Raw genomic sequence first — 17136 nt, forward strand, 5'->3', positions numbered from 1 at the left:
TCTTGCTTTGGTGGTCCCTGTCCACATCTCCCTTTTTCTTCTTCCCTTACTACTGCTACCAATTTTCTCATCCCTTGTTTGTTTCCTTCCTCTCGATGGCTAAAAACTCTCCAATCCTCATCTAGCAAAATCTCCAAATTCCATCCCCGTTGGCCACCGATTCTTCTGAAGTTTGCACCTAATATCCCAAAATGTTAGCAAACTTGCCCTGAACCCCTAGTGAGCCCTCTACAACTCAACAAATCCCTCTGCTGGCAATCAAATCCCACTGTAACTTGCAAGCAGACTGCATAGGCTTGAGCTGAGTGTGGGACGTCTCCAATTACCTACCAACAGCCTCCTGGCCACAGGTACACCTTACAGGCCACAATTTTCAATTTTTAAACTTACTGTTTTTTCAGGAGTTCTGGCAGTCCTTGTCTGTCCCTGATTGAACAGCTGGAGAGCAGAACCCTCTCTCCAGGGAGATCCCTGGAAATAAGATATCCCTGGAGAGATATTCCCCCAGTGGTCCATGACCCAAACTGCTCTCAGAGCTGAACAGAACCCAGTCCTGTCATGGTTGCCAATTGATTTGCATAAAATTGATAAGATCATGGACAAAAGACTCTCTAACTAGTTAAAGTTATAAAGTGGTGTGCTTTATTCGATGTTGGACGGCACGGGAGTAGCCTCCCAAAGACCTGCACACCAATCACAAAGCTCTAGCCCTCTATTTCTTTACAAAAGTCTTACATGTTGACTCAATTACTCAAATGCCTATACATATGCATAATCCTAGCACTGCCTATCCCTGCTTCATACTAAAATGAGCCCAAGGTCATTTACACTTGCGAAATTCTTTCAAATTGGGTTGGTGGTCCTTGAAATGGGTCAGTGGTCTTGAAGGATGAAGTCAGAGATGTCTTCCTCACAGTGACCTTTGTACCTTCATCTTGTGGGCAGGCTACATGACCTCTTGGGCATAGTCCAAGCTCTCTTGCTTGGTTCAAATAGTTTTTTTGTCCAGGTGCAGTCATGGTATCTTCCATTATCTAAGTGGTCCATCTATCATATTTCCTTCTACAAACACAGCTAAAATGTAATAGATTACCTATGCTCTAGCTTAAGCATCTAATATTTATTGATATTTCCACTTCATCTCTACTCTTCCAAATTAAATCCTAATCAATATAAATGGCTTCTACTCCTTAGCTAAAATCTTAACTCTTTAAATTCTTAACTTAAGGCACTGCAGGACACTGCAGACAATTCCTGAAGCACTTGGAGGATGATCCGGATCCCCAAAGGATGTTCCATTGGTGTCAGCTCAGGAACTGAAATGAGGAGTGGGGTCAGAGAGGAAAGAGATAACAGGGATGGGTTGTTTGCAGCGGAGGGGACAAGGATAGGCACTAGGAATAAATCTGAACCAGGAAAGAAGAAAGAAAGCAAAGGTGAAGCAAAGGAAATTATCAGGGCAGTTTGGGGGTGGCTGCCAGGCAGCCCTGGCTCTGAGCAACAATGTCTGCAGTGGGACAGGAAACTCACAGCTTATGGGAACAACTTTCTGTGTGACTTCAGAGGCCATGACAAAAGTGAGTGGTTTCCCTCCTGTCCCCCAGCCCTTCCTGGCCCCAGGGGCTGATGGCATTTGTGCTCCCTCAGGTTCATCTCCCCACACCAACACCATGGGGGTGCTCAGGCCTGCTCTGGGCACTGCAAACAGGGGCTCCTGAGCCAGTGCTGCCCTGTCTGTGCCTGCAAGGATCCTGCACCTGTGTGAGCTGGGGGAGCGGCCAGGGCTGCAGAGGGGGGATGTTGTTGGCAGGTGCATGAGGACGCTCTGGGACGCTGCCCTGGGGTGTCCAGTGCAGTGGGGATGGATCAGCCCCTGCTCTGCTGCTCCTTCCCATCTCCCCCAGGGCCCTTGCAGAGCCCCAGCCATGCTGTTTGCCCCCAGCCTGCTCACGGCCACCCTGGGGCTGCTCACGGGGCTTTTCTGTGCAGAGCCTTGGCCTGGGCGTGTTCTGGAGAGAGCCTGGGCAAGGAGCCTGGAGCCCCCAGGCCCTGCCCTGAGGCGTCAGCGCTGCCCCAGCAGTGCCCATGGCCTGTCCCTGCTGCAGCCCCGGCACTGCCACCCCCAGCCCTGTGCCCGGCCCCGAGAGCCCTCAGGCCCTACAGCAACACCAGGGCCAGGAGGGCAGCGGGGCAGGGCCACGGGAGCAGCACTGGCAACACCAAGGGCTGCTGCTGCTGGGCACAGCTGCTGTGCCAGCCCTGATCTGCCCCCAGCTCTGCACACAGACATTGCTGCTGCAGCTCCAGAGAAGGGAACAAAAGGGGAATCTTGAGAAAAGTCTGCTGGGAGACCATTTATTTCATTTAAAGTTACTGAGAGCACAGCTCCTCACTGATGCCGTCTAGGGCCACAGAAAATGTGGAGACAATCAAAACTGGCAAGGACACAAACAGTGGCCTCTCTTTCTGAACACCATTGGAAACTGCACACATTAAAAACCCGACAACCAAATCAACAAGTGCTATCAATGAAGACTTTTATTACAAGTGATTTGCAGGAACTGGCCAGCAGTTTAGTGTTTCTGAAATTGTCCAGTGATCAGTGTCCACACTGCAGCCTTGAGCTCCTGGTTCCTCAGGCTGTAGATCAGGGGGTTCAGGGCTGGAGGCACCACCGAGTACAGAACTGACAGGGCCAGATCCAGGGATGGGGAGGACATGGAGGGGGGCTTCAGGTAGGCAAAAAAGCCAGTACTGGCAAACAAGGAGACCACGGCCAGGTGAGGGAGGCAGGTGGAAAAGGCTTTGTGCCATCCCTGCTCAGAGGGGATCCTCAGCACAGCCCTGAAGATCTGCACATAGGAGAAAACAATGAACACAAAACAGACAAAACCTAAAGAGGCACCAATAGCAAGAAGTCCAAGTTCTCTGATGTAGGATTTGGAGCAGGAGAGCTTGAGGATGTGTGGGATTTCACAGAAGAACTGGCCCAGGGCATTGCCATGGCACAGGGGCAGGGAAAATGTATTGGCTGTGTGCAGCAGAGCGTAGAGAAAGGCACTGGCCCAGGCAGCTGCTGCCATGTGGGCACAAGCTCTGCTGCCCAGGAGGGTCTCGTAGTGCAGGGGTTTGCAGATGGACACGTAGCGGTCATAGCACATGATGGTCAGCAGGGCAAGCTCTGATGAAAGGAAAAAGAAAATCAGAAATACCTGTGCAGCACATCCTATGTAGGAGATAGTTGTGGTGTCCCAGAGGGAATTGTGCATGGCTTTGGGGACAGTGGTGAGGATGGAGCCCAGGTCGGTGAGGGCCAGGTTGAGCAGGAAGAAGAACATGGGGCTGTGCAGGTGGTGGCCGCAGGCCACGGCGCTGATGACGAGGCTGTTGCCCAGGAGGGCAGCCAGGGAGATGCCCAGGAAGAGGCAGAAGTGCAGGAGCTGCAGCTGCCTTGTGTCTGCCAATGCCAGCAGGAGGAAGTGGCTGATGGAGCTGCTGTTGGACATTCCTTCACTCTGGGCATTGTGAACTGTTGAAAAAAACATTGACAAGGAGAGACCAACTTCTTTGAGTTAGTCCTGTGCTATTTTCTTACACATTTACTGGTATTTACTTCTCTGTCTTTGGGCAAATTTCACTTGCCTTTTTTATGTTTTTGAGCTTGGGTTTTTCCTGATCAGTACATGCCCCTTTCGTTAAAGTAGCAGAAATCCACTCCTTCAGCAGTGGTATCAGTCTGAACACCAAGATGCCCAAAGGAAACACAAAAATTCATGTGCCCCAGTGCAGTCAGACATTCTGGTCCTCACACAGGACCCCTTTGTTCATTTCACCTCCCTTTTTTTCAGGGTGATCAAACTTCAAAGGTGTTTGAAATATAAACTGGACTTTTTGAATACTCCAGTTTCAAAGTCAATCCCTTAAAACCCTACTCTTTTTCCCTGTGCAGCTGGACAGGAAGGGATATCAATGGCTGTTCTTGTTCTCTGCTGCCTGGAGTTGTGCCTACTGGCAGCTGTTTCTCCCTATCCAAGCCTTTTCCCTGCCAGTGCTCCCAGAGCCCAACCCAGCCCTGGGGGCTCAGCTCTGCCCTGCACACCCCTCCCAGCACAGGCCACTGCCCAGGGGCATCTCCCTGGCACCAGGGCCTTAAGGGCAGCTCAGACAAACAGAGATGCTGCAAGCCAAGGTGCTGCTGGTGCTGTCTGTAGGCAGAGGAGGATGAGGAGGCACTTTGTGAGGGAGATCTGAGGCAGATCTGCTGATCCCCAGGGTGACAGTGCAGGAGTCTCAGTGACACAGAGAACCCTGACAGCCTCTTTCCCTTTCCTTTAGGAGAAAGCTGAGAGCAGCCCTGGCCATGCAGCACCATCTCCACAGCAAAAGGAATGTGCCCTGATGGAGGTCACTCCTTCCACCGCCAACTTCTCCCCACAGTCCATGAGGAGGTCCCAGGGAGGCTGAGAGCTGCCCCTGGCAGGTGGCAGATCCCCTGGCCTGGCCAAGAGCCCTCAGGGCTGCAGCACCTGCTCTGCACCACAGCCCTGGGCAGCCCTGGCTGCAGCCCCAGCCTCAGCCCCTGCAGCCGTCCCTGGCAGCAGGAGCCGTCCTGCCCTGTCCCTCTGACGGTGCCCAGGGCAGCCCCGCTCTGGAGCACATCCTCCCCCAAAGCAGAAAGGGCAGCAGAGCCATCCTTACAGTGCTGTCAGTCCTGTCCTGGGTCAGCTTTAGGAGATCCCTGCAGCCACAGACTTACTGTGTCCGAAGGGGTGAAGATTTCTCCATGAAGAAGCTCAGAATTGTCCTTCCAGCTGCTTTGAGCCTCTGTCTGCCTCTCTCGTCTCAGGTACCTGCAGGCAGTGTCCTCAACCCTGCTGGGCTGTGAGAGGAGCTGCTCCTCAGGAGAAATGTCTTTTTGAAGCTCTTCTTGATTGCCAGGAGCTGCCTCTGTGCCAGGAGCCCAGCCCAGCTCAGCAGCACAGACACAGCACAAGGACTTTAATGAGACTCCTGGGGCTTTGGTGTTGTTTACATTCAACTCAGTCCCTGAGAGAGTGTTCAAAAAACTTCTGAAGAACTTAAAGTCAGATTAAAAAATGCAAAATTTCTTGAAGTTTTAATGGGACCCACTGAGGGACACGACTGAGAAAGTTTCACCAGGTTCCACTTAGAGCAGAACACTGCAGGCAGTGATGACAGGTGGGGACAAACAAGGCAAAGGCGTCTCTGATGCTGAGCAAACCTGGATGTGTTTCAGGAATGCGAAGGGCCAAGGCCTGAGCCCCAGCCCCTGCCAAGGCACATCCTGTCCCTCCCTCAGTGCTCAGGGCTCTTCCCAGGCCACTGGGATGTGGGGATGTGCAATGCCAAGGGCAGGACCATGGGGCGGCCCCTGCCAGGCTGCTGAGCAGGGCCAAGGAGGCAATGAGGCCCCAGGGCTGCAAGGGTCACTTGTCTCCTGCTCATGGCTCAGGCCCAGGCCCAGCAGCCATGGCCCAAGTGCTGCAGGAGTTGGCTGTGTCAGGGCCTTGCAGCTGCTGCCCATCCCTGTGCCCTGTGCAGCCCAGGCTGTCCTACGGTGTCCATGCCCTGCGCCTCTGTCCCTGCAGGCTGTCGTCATCCCCCGGCTGCCCCACCTGGCTGGGCCCTTCCTTTGCTGACAGCTCTGCCTCCTGCCTGCCTCTGCCTGGCCACACACAGCCTTGGGCTGCTCCAGACTCCTTCTGGGCGATGTGTTGCAGCATAGCCCTGCCCTGGGAGATAAATTCCACTCTCCTTCTGTTTTCTTTTCCCTCCCGAGCTGCGCTTTGTACTAAGTTTTTCTTTCTCTGTCTGTTCTCTGCTATGTCAAAAGGATCCACCATCTCTGAAACCACCATTCAAGCACTCCCATGGCTCTCCTCTTCCATCCTCAGTCTCCACTCCACTGAGCACAGGGCTCCTTTGTGCCTCTTTAGTGGTCATATGCTTGAGACCTCCAAACCCCATCTTGGGAGGTCTCTGGGCCCTTTCCAAGGTCTTGGCAAATGAAAACATTGTGCTCACAGTTTAAGAAAATTTCCAGTGGCCATGGCCAGCCTGATCTGTCTGTCCTGGCTCTTCTCGTCTTGGGGCAATCCTTTGATATACAGAATTTAAGAGGCAAAATTTTAATTTTGGCCACAGCCTCTGCACAGGAAGGCTGATTCTTTTCTGTAGGATAGAAGGCAGAGAGCAACATTGTTTCAGGGGCAAACAAGAGGTGACTACCAGAAGCCAAGGCCATCCAGACCTGGCAGGGTTTTGTTTTTGGGAGATACCCTTTCATGTATGCAATGTTTTTCAGGGAAGTATCAATTTTGGCAATAGGTATTTAAAAAGATGTCAAATTCTTTTCCATAGGAATGAAAGCATGGAGCCCAAATGTTCCATGGGAAGATGAAAAGCAGCTCTTGACATTCCAAGATCAGCTGGACCTGTCAGGTGGCCCCTGGGAGGCCAAACCAGCCAAACCTATTCCATGTTCCCATGGTTCTATGGGCCCCACAGTGTCCCAATGGCCCCTTGGTTCCATGAGGCTCTGAGGTGTCACAATGTCCCTTAGTTACATGTGGCCATGAAGGGTTTTAATGGTCGCCATGGTCCCACAAGGCCCCAAAGTGTCACCATGGCCCCCCTTGGTTCCATGAGTTCCCACAGAGTCACAATGGTCTCCATAGGGAGGAACCAACCAAGCCCCCGTGTCACAGGGGCAGATGAGGGGCAGTCACCAGAGGCCAAGGGCAGCCAGATTAGATGGTGCTGGCAGATTTTGTCTGGGACCTATCCCTGGATATAGGGAATTTTAGAGGCAGAATACCAAATTTGGACATTAACGCCTGGAGAAGGATGGTTCGTTTCCATAGGAAGGAAAGCATGGAACACTGATGTTTCAGGGGCAGATGAAAGGTGGCCACCAGAGGCCAAGGCCAGCCAGACCTCTCTGTCCTGGCAGCTTTTGTCTGAAAGCAACTCTTGGATATTGGGAATTTTGGAGGTGGAATCCCACATTTGGCCATTTCTGTGTTGATAAGTAGGATGGTTCTTTTCCATTGGAAGGAAAGCACAGAGCCCAAGTGTTTTAAAGGCAGAAGGGGACAGAGGTGGATCCTGGGAAGCCAAGACAGCCAGAGCTGTTTGTCCTGGCAGCCTCGTTTGAACCCAGGGGACCATTGTGACAAAGCAGGGCCCAGTGGAACCATGGAGACCATTGTGACACTAAGGAAACTCATGGAACCACAGTGACCATTGGGATGCTATGGAACCTCATCGATCCAAGGATCCATTGGGACATTGTGGTGCCTCATGGAATCAAACATTGTGAAACTTGGAGGCCTAATGGAACAAGGGTTTCTCTTGTGACACTGCAGAACCTCATGGAATCCAGGTGACCGTGTTACACTCTACAGAAGCTCATGGAACCAAGGGGCCATTGTGACACTGCAGAACCAAGGAAACTGTTGTTGACAGTACAAAAGCTCATGGAATGAAAAGTCCACTGTGACATGATGGAACCTCCTGGACCCAAGGGTTCACTGTGACTCTGTAGGGCCTCCTGGAATAGAGGGTCCATTGTGACACAGTGGGGCCTCCTGGAACCAAGGAGCCTCTCTGCTACTCCAGATCCTCATGGGTGCATTGAGGCACAGCAGGGCCTTGTTGGAACCAAAGAAACCACTTCAAAAAGCAGGGTAACTCATAGAGCCCAGGAGTCCATTGGTCCAGTATTGTCTTGGTTTGGATAGACAGGTATCTGCCAGGGAAGATTGGAGTCACCCTTGGAATGTAAGACCCCCTCTGCCTTTCCAAATTCTCATAAATTTTCAATTAAAAGGCTGTCAGGGAAAGATTTTGGTAATAGATATAGCTGTTCTTTACTAAGGATATTAAAAATATTAATGTTGTAGTACAAAAGAAACAAACAAACAAGGAATCCCAGAAGAAACCCTGACAGAGTCAGAAATACAACCTGACACCCTGTTGGTCAGGGCATTGGAAACAGTCCAAAGTCAGCCCTCCTGGAGTGGCAGATGTGTCCTGTTGGAAGCAGAGATGATGGTCCTGTGGAGCCAGGGGTCCTGAAGTGGGTCTGGTCTTCCTTTAGGAGTCCCGTGGGAACACCAGAGTGCCTGGTGACACTTGTGGCTCCTTTTTATCTGGGTGAAATTGGTTTGGTTCCTCCTCCCTGGATGGAGCATCTCACAATAGGATGATGAAATGTGTCATGTCATTGGTGGGCTTTTATGGTTCATTAACAGAAGATATTTCCATGGACATAGTAAAAAGAGTGAACAGAGATAAGAAACGATGCCCAACCCAGTTTTAACAGCTGGCTTGTTATCAGAGAAGGCAGTTACCCCCTCCCTTCGGGAGTTACAACAGATAAAGAAAAATCTCTACAACTGGAGCTTGGGAGAGGGAATAGAATAAACTTTTCTATTGTTTTGTTTTGTTTTGTTTTGTTTTGTTTTGTTTTGTTTTGTTACAAAACCCAAGACAAGTCTAAAACCTATGGAACCAAGGGGCCATTGTGACACACTGGGCCACATGGAACCAATGGTCTGTTATGACAATGAGAGGCAAGGAGACCATGGAGACACTCTGGAACCTCATGGCTCCAAGGGGCCATTGTGACACTCAAGAACTTCATGGAACCCAGGGGCCCTTGTGACATAGCGGGGCCTCATTGGAACAAAGGAACCACTGTTGACTGTACAGAAACTCATGGAACCAAGAGGCTGTGGTGTCACAGCAGAGCCACATGGAACCAAGGAGACATTTAGGAACCTGTTGGGGGTTGGGTTTTCTTTCCTTTTCTTCCTTTTTCTTTCCTTTTTACTTATTTTTTTCATATTGAGTTGCTAAGGTGCACTGATGGCTGAATGCTTGAAATGGGGGGAGGTAGAGCAGCCACAGGGTAGGAGGGTGTCTGGTGTCACCCCTCTGGTTTTTCAGAGTTTCTCTCAGAGGGAAAGAGATACTACGAGAAGAGAGGCAGCTAAAGGATGAGGCTGGGGCACTCACTCTCCTCTTTGGGAAGAAGATGGTGAAGCTGCTGCTTGGGGAAAGGAATTTCCCCACCACTGCTACAACCCAGCTGGGAGCTGCCTTTCTCCTGCTGCTGGGCCCTGCACCCCCTGCCCTGCTGGGACGTCCCGCAGTCCCAGCTATCGCCGCAGAGTGTCTGATACATCTCGTCCAGCGCCCCAGGATTTCTGCTCATCCCTGCCGTTGCAGCCTGCTGCTCCCCAGAGTCCTGCCAGGGCCCTGGGATCAGCAGCCCCAGGGGTTTGTGCAGCGAGGCCTCTCTTCCATCCCTCCCGGCTGGGACAAAGCCGCCATTCCCGCGCGCTCCCTGAGCCCGCGCCACAGCGCCCCCTGCAGCCGCGGGGGAATCATCGCACCTGCCCCGCCCACCGGGAGCCACCAGCGCCCCTGCTGGCTGTGACCGGAACTGCACCAAAGGGGAAACTGCCCGCGGCCGAGAAGGGCTCACTGGGGGCCTGGCTCTGTTTGTTGTTAATGCCACAGTTATTGTTGTTTGCTTGCCTTGTTATACATGCTCGTAAAGAACTGCTATTCCTATGCTCTTTTTTTTTTTTTTTTTTTTTTCCCTGAGATCCCCTCCTAATTTCAAAAATTATAAAGATTTGGAGGGAGGGAGTTTAAATTCTCCATTCCAAGGGAGGCTCCTGCCTTCCTTAGCAGACACCTTTCTTTCAAACCAGGACTGAACCTCATTGAATCAAGGGTTCATTATGACACTGCAGAAACAAGGAGGGCAATGTTTTCCCTATGGAAGGTGACAGAACCAAGCAGCCATTGTGACACTCAAGGGCCTCATTGGACCAGGGAGACAATGTTGACACTACGGAACCTCATGGAACTAGGGGTTTATTGTGACTCTGGGGTCCCATGGAACCAACTGTCCATTGTGACACTGTGGATCCAAGGAAATCATGGTGACACTACAGAAAGCTCATGGGTGCAAGGGTCCAATTTGACACAGCAAGAGCTTGTGGAAACAAGGAGACCATGGTCACACTACAGAAGCTCATGGAACCAAGGAGCCCTTGGGACACAGGATGGCCACATAAAGGCAAGGGGCCATTGAGACACTGTGGGCTTCGATGGAAAAAAGGTCACAGGTGATAGTACAGATGCTCATGGAAACTATGAGATGTTGTGACACTGCAGAGCCTCATGGAACCAAGGAGCCATTGTGAAACTGTGGGTGTTGTGAATGGAGAGAGAGAGCTTAGACAAGTCCTGCCTTTGACTCAGATTTCTGGCAGTAGCTCTGTTTGCAGCAGCCTGCACACGAGATTGCTCTCAGTTTCAGGTTCTTAATAATGGCAGATTTGGTCTATGACCAAATGAAATATTTATTTGACAAAAATATAACAGACTAGGTATAACAGTGGAATTAAATAAAAAGAACTACTAGTAGTCTAAAGGGACCCATATTACAGCTAGCAAAGAAACAGTATAGATTAGGATTCAATGTAACTTACCATCAGATTGGTGATAGGGTACACTTAGAATTCTTCTCTCAATTCCCCAGGAAAGTATTCTCAGAGTTCATGTCTGAACATGTGGGAGAAGTCCCTGCACATTTCCAGAGTGTATGTGGGAGGCTTCTACATCTGTGTAGCTTTTATAGTTGTAAAAGTCGTGCCTTTTCAGTCAGAAATCTCTGGTTTATCTCTCCTTATCTGTTCTGACACCTAGATGTTAACTCACACCTAGATGTTAACTGAGAGTTCTACTCCTAGCACCAGAGGAAGAAACAACTCCCTGGCTCAGAACAACTAGCTGGCCAAGGTTGTCTCATCACTCCACATGGGGGAGAGAATGTCTGGAGCTGTCACACCAGCTGCAGATAAGCTCTTCTGTAGTAGGGAGGATGTCCTGCCACAGTGGGGCATTATGGAGTCAAGGACATCTTTGGAACTGAAACCCACTGGATAGAAACTTTTAAACACAGTTTTGAGTATTTCAAAGCAGGTGTTCTTTATTACAGCATGCTGGTCACTTGGGCAAACCTTTCACCATTCGAGTGCACTGAGAATGGAATGAACAGAGTTTTTATTGCACACACTGATTACGTATTCATTAGCTATGCCCACTTCCTTTGACTTTTTTGATGTTAGATGCACCCCTTATCACAAATCCTTACATAGTTCTTTGAGCTCTGTCTTCAATGTGTAACGTCCTTTTTAGGTATCTGTTTCTTGACCCCCATTCTGGAGTAAAGGCAATATCCTTGTTTTGCATAACTTCTGTTTTGTCAGCCTTGCAGAGCTGAGCTGGCATCCTGCTTGCACATTGAATGACTTCTGTTTTCTGGAGTTACATCCTTTATCTGTTTCTCCAAGGCTGTGCTGTTCTGTTCCATTATGTGACAGTCATAGGTAGGGTGACAGAAATCATGACTCAAGTCCTCATCATCATTAGACAAAACAGCCGAATTTATTCTTCAAAACTTTTTATATAGAGAGTTCAAAACTCTCAGCTCTAGACACTGATTGGTCTGAGTCTTAGCCCCACTCAGCTCCTTGACCAGTGATATCTCTTTTCTCTGGACTGACCATGACTGGCTGAGGTCTCTGCATGAGCTCTCTTATTCACCAAGGGGACTTCTAGAACAACCCAGGTCAGCTGAACTGTGAAGCCAGGGATACCACTAATAATAATAGAGGGTTGGATGAAAGCAACACTGTGGTTTTTATTTTGTGTAGAATGGTGGCTTATATGCATTTCTACATAGTTTACACATCCAATAGCTTTTTCATTGGCACACAGCAGAGGAAAGAATGCAAGCACACAAAAATATTTGGTTTACTTTTAAGGTGGCTAACATGTGCCTATTAATAACTCTATTCAGTGACCTTCAACACCCCATTATTTTTCCCTGACACCTTAATATCTAATTCTAAGTGCACCACAATTTACTGAGTAATTTTATCTGTGTCACACACTTCAAGGCCTCAACAAGGCCTCAGGTCAGGCCTCAGTTAGGGTAGTCCAAGATCTAGATATAGATAGCTGTCTGAGCTGTTCATAAATTGAACGAGAGTGATCTGACAAATTCATGCAGCACAAGCCTTCAAATTCCTCACATCCATGCCCTTGAGCAAGGAGAAGGAAATTGATGGCAGCTCTGTTTTGGAGCACTGCATGGCGGATGGTTTTAACATCCACAGCAAGTTCACTCAACATATTAGATGTTATGTTAATTTGTTCTGATGTCCAACAAGCTAAGGTTCGTAACTGGGTCAGAGCTTGTGCTGATGCAATTCCTGGGGCAAAAATTGATGCTACTATTACAGTTGGGGGTCCCCACAACAATACTGAAGATTTACAGGTGGGATCTAACTCAAGAACATTGCATTTGGATCATCAGGGTGTTTGTGAAAACTTTGTAATTTGATGAATGAAAGGAGCAAACAGGGTTAATTTCCCAAAGTAACATGGGCCCCCTGCAGGTCTCTAGGGTACTGCAGACCAGGCTCGATTCTCACAGATGAGGAAAATTCCAGGTGGTAATTTTCTTGCAGCATCTCATGGTGGTGCTACAAGCTGTGCCCAATTGTTGCAGTACTCTGTATTGCTATAATACAATGGGGATTTAGGAAACAACCAAGTGTTGCTGACTTTGGATTGTCGTACGTGGCCAAATGTCAAACAATAATTACTTGGTACAGAACCAAGGAGATCAAATTCCTGTGGCTCAGTACCTATTATTTTAAGATCTTGCATGATTGCAACAGATTGTGCTCCTAAATAATTTCTTGGGATTTTATGGATTTCACACCAAGTTTCAGACTAGGTGCAAGTGGACCCAATGGGCTGATGGCAGCATGCGTTCCAAGCCTCTGTCAGATTTGGATATATTTTGGCTTGAGTCCAGTTTTTGAACTCTGTCATCGAAAGCAATGGAACTCCAATTAAACAGGTGCAAAAAGGACTGGACTAAAGACAGACTGTCGCTAAAGACAGACAAAATGAATCTTGTCCAGTTCGATTGGTCCATGTGACCCACATGTTTTCTCTTTTGTCAATGTAGAGCACTCCAAATACATTTCCTGTTAACACAATATAGAGAATAAGTAGTTCAACCCACAGCATTTTGCTGGTACTTTTGGTGTTTACCTTCAGTGTTCTATTAAAAATACTTCCAACTTATAATAACTTAACTTTTACAAATATAATTATACAAACTAGTTATTTCACATGTCTAAAACTTAATTCTAATTGGGGTTGGAATTGTTCGAGGATGTTCCAGGCAGGTTGTTGTCTTCCGGATTGTTTTCACTGTCCGATGGTATTCTTGCCAGAGGACACACACGGGTAAATCGACTTGGCACCCAGGCAGGACCAGTGTCTGTGGACACACACATGTATCCACAACCATTAAACAACACTTGACTCGGCCCTTGCCACTCACCTGTATGCATGTTTTTATAATAAATAAAAAGTCCCGGAATTGCCTGTGTCCTCCTCTCTTTTACTGCGTGATGATGAATCACGACCACAGGTTCTTCTCGACCTTCTGCTAAACATTAATAATTCAAAGTAAACAATGCTTTTGACAACCTACTAACTACATCAAGGTCATCGGTCTGTTTTTGCTTTGCAAGATATTCTTTCAGGGTGTGGTTTGCTCTTTCTACAATTGCTTGACCTGTGGGAGAATGAGGGATCCCTGTGGTATGTTTCACCCCCCATTTCTGTATAAATTTGGTAACTCCCTGACCAATGTAGGCTGGTCCGTTGTCAGTTTTGATTTCCACAGGCACACACATGACTGCAAAGCAAACAGACAGATGTCTTTCTACATGTAAAGCTTTTCCCCCTGGCTGTGCTCTTGCCAAAATAAACTTAGAATAGGTATCAATTGTGACATGGAGGTATTTCAATCTTCCAAATTCTGGAATATGAGGCACATCCATTTGCCACAGTTCTAAATCTTTCAGTCCCTTTGGGTTTGTGCCTAGCCCCAGTCCAGGCCCGTGATGACTGCACTGAGGGCAGGCACGCAAAATTCCTTGTGCATCACTCAAAGGAATCTGAAATTGTCGGTGGAAGGCTCGTGCATTTTGATGGAATGTCTCATGGCTGTTGCGAGCCTTTTCAAACCTGTTCTGAGGGGGAACATGGAGAACACAGCTGACTGCAGCATCTGCTCGTGCATTGCCTTCTCCCAAACCTCTGTTGCACTGATGACTTCGGATGTGCATAACACAGAAGACATGATGACGTTGTTTCAGCACACGTCTCAGTTGTAAAAACAGTTCTCCAAGATGCTGATTCTGGGTTTGCCTGAGGAGTGCATCTTTGATTCTCTGTACAACTCCAACTATGTACAAAGAATCTGACACAACATTGAGTGGTTCTTTGTTCCAAGTATGCAAAGCCCAACACACGGCTTTCAACTCAAGGGTTTGCAGTGTATCTCCCGCTTCACCCTTAATTACATGTTGCAGCCATTCTCCTTTTTGCTGCCAAACACATGCAGCCTTTTTTGTCTTTTGCCCAGCATCTGTAAACACTGTCCTGCCTTCCACTGGTTTCAGTGAACACAAAGGCCTTTCCAACCATCGGTGATGTGTGATCAGATGCCACATCAGGCCTTTTGGCTGCTTGTTGTGAACCACACATGCAAAATCCAACAACGCTTCTTGCAATGCAACTGAGTGTCTCAACAGCCATTCCAAATCCTCATCCTTCACAGGAATGCTGATGTCTGCTAGTTCTTTCCTGTCTATTTCTTCAATTCTGTCTCTGCCTTTTCTTATCAGTGCTGCAAAAGCATCTCTTCTGCTCATGACACGACACTTTGGCTGCACAGGCAGAAACACCCACTCAATTATGATTGCTGCAGAATCAAATTTTTGATCAGATCTGTTCTCCCCCTTTTTTTTTTTGCCGTTGAAAGACAATGGCAAATGGGCAAGCTTCAGCATTGGAAAGGAAAAGTGACAATGGAAGAAGTTCTACACGACGGGCACTCCATCCATGCTGAAGCTTCTCACTCAGTTGTATTAAAGCTCCTTGTTGTTCGGGGGTACAAACTCATGAACTGTTGGCATCACTGCCACGGAGCCATGGCAGGAAAGGTAACAAGTCATCATTGGTAATGACTACAATGGTTCGAACTCATTGCAGGTCTCCAAAAAGTTTCTGAGCATCATGCAAAGTGGTAATGTGGTCATGTAAGGTAACTTTCTGGGGACAGATCTACGCATCTGTGATCAGCCAACCTAAGTATTTCCAAGGGGCTGATTGTTGTATTTTTTCTGGCGCAACTATCAGTCTTTGATGCTCTAATTGTGAAATCAGCCAGTCTATTTTTGTCTTTGGCAGTGATCACTTTGTGGCAATGAGAATGTCGTCCATGTAATGATAGATTAGAGCATCGGAAAAGCATTGACAAATTGGTTGCAAGGCCCAGTCAACAAACAACTGACACATACATGAAGAATTTCTCATGCCTTGTGGTAAAACAACCCACTCATATCTTTTTGTTGGAGCCATTTTATTAATTGATGGCACTGTAAAAGCAAAGCATTGAGTGTCCTGTGGGTGGAGCAGAATGATAAAGAAACAGTCCTTTAAATCAATGACAATGATGCTCCACCCTTGCGGTATCAGGGTTGGTGCTGGCAGGCCAGGTTGCAAGGCACCCATGGCCTGCATCTGTTCATTGACTTTTCGCAGATCGGGCAACAGTCTCCATTTACCTGATTTTTTCAGAATGACAAAAATTGGAGTGTTCCATGGGCTAACAGATGGTTGAATGTGTCCAGCATCAAGTTGTTCTTGAATCAGCTGTTCTGCAATTTTCAGCCTTGTTTCAGTCATGGGCCACTGCTCGACCCATACAGGGTTGTTGGTCAACCAAGGGATCTTTAGAATGGGTGGCTGCTCTGCAGTGGCCATTAGGAAAAATGCTGATCTGTGGTTAAAACCAAACCAAGCTGGGAAAACACATCTCTGCCCAGCAGTCCTCAAAGCCTGACAGGCAAACGCATGACGTACAGTCTTGCTACAATAACTCGATCATTCTTAAAACTGATGCGAATGGGATCTGCGCTGATTGCAGAAATTCTCATTTCACCCATTCTGACAATGTGGTTGGTCGGAGCCTGCAAAGGCCAGTCATGAGGCCAATACAATTGATTCAGTATAGAAATATCTGATCTTATGTGTAGGAGTAGTTCTAGCTTAATTAGATGAGAACCACACTACAAGCGCACCGTTCTGAATGGGCTATTTGTCAAGTCCAAAGTGAAGAAGACATCATGGCCAGTGGAGCCAAAGCCTCCATCCATTCTTTGTTTTTCATGTGGCTCTCTTGGATGTTGGTGATGTGGTAAGATATTTTCAAGAGCTACAATTTGAGAAATTATGCTGCCCTTTGGAATTGTCACCGGTGGTGGCAAGGCATAAGCTAAAATTTGAAGTTGTCCAGTAAAATCTGCATCAATGAGTCCTGGGATCACAATCACACCTTGTTTGCTAGTGGAGGATCTGCCAAGGAGAAAACCTCCAATGAGAGACGTGACACTGTACATTGGGCCACAGACATTGGCGGGAATCATTGTAACTTCTTTATCTTGTAGAGTGACTTCTGCAGTTGTTTCCACATCCACACCAAGACTCCCCCAAGTGGCAGGCTTGTTTCTAATTAAAAATCCATTGCTGAGATCTTCTGGGTCAGGGCATCAATTTGTGTCTTTACGTAATGCCGCAACGCGCTGCGTTTGAAGTTTCCCGATCTTCGGCAAACCTCAGTGGCATGATTGTCAAGGTGGCATTTTTGGCACCACAAAGACTTTTGACAAACTGTCTAACATGACTTGTGTCGCCACATCAATAACAAGTTACATTAATTGGTTTGTTGCCATGTGAAGACTTATCTTGGATTTGCCATTTGCCAAAGCAGCAGTAATAATGTGTTCTTGGTACTTGATTGCATTGTGCATGGTTGCCATGAATGCTGCATTCTGACTATTTTGTTCCGCTCGAGTTGCTCTCATTAACATTTCATCAACAGGGCTTCCCTGAAGAAGTGTGGCTAGAATGGTTCTGGTGCATGAATTGGCATTTTCA

General features: G+C 48.0%; 1 protein-coding gene across 2 annotated transcripts in view; it reads right to left on the reverse strand.

Moving 5' to 3' along the window:
• Positions 1-2573: 2573 nt before the first annotated feature.
• The window catches only part of LOC310920622 (olfactory receptor 14A16-like), a gene marked incomplete at its 3' end in the record, with an annotated part of 597990 nt that continues 583427 nt past the window's right edge, over positions 2574-17136 (reverse strand). For both annotated transcript variants that reach the window (XM_083880688.1, XM_083880687.1), the window contains one exon: positions 2574-3508. In XM_083880688.1, the coding sequence (XP_083736814.1) occupies positions 2574-3506 (933 nt within the window). In that variant the 5' untranslated portion in view covers positions 3507-3508. The remainder of the gene's footprint in view (positions 3509-17136) is intronic.

This window comes from Zosterops lateralis, assembly GCF_965231275.1.
Source record: "Zosterops lateralis genome assembly, chromosome: 31".
In the NCBI taxonomy this organism is placed as follows: Eukaryota; Metazoa; Chordata; class Aves; order Passeriformes; family Zosteropidae; genus Zosterops; species Zosterops lateralis.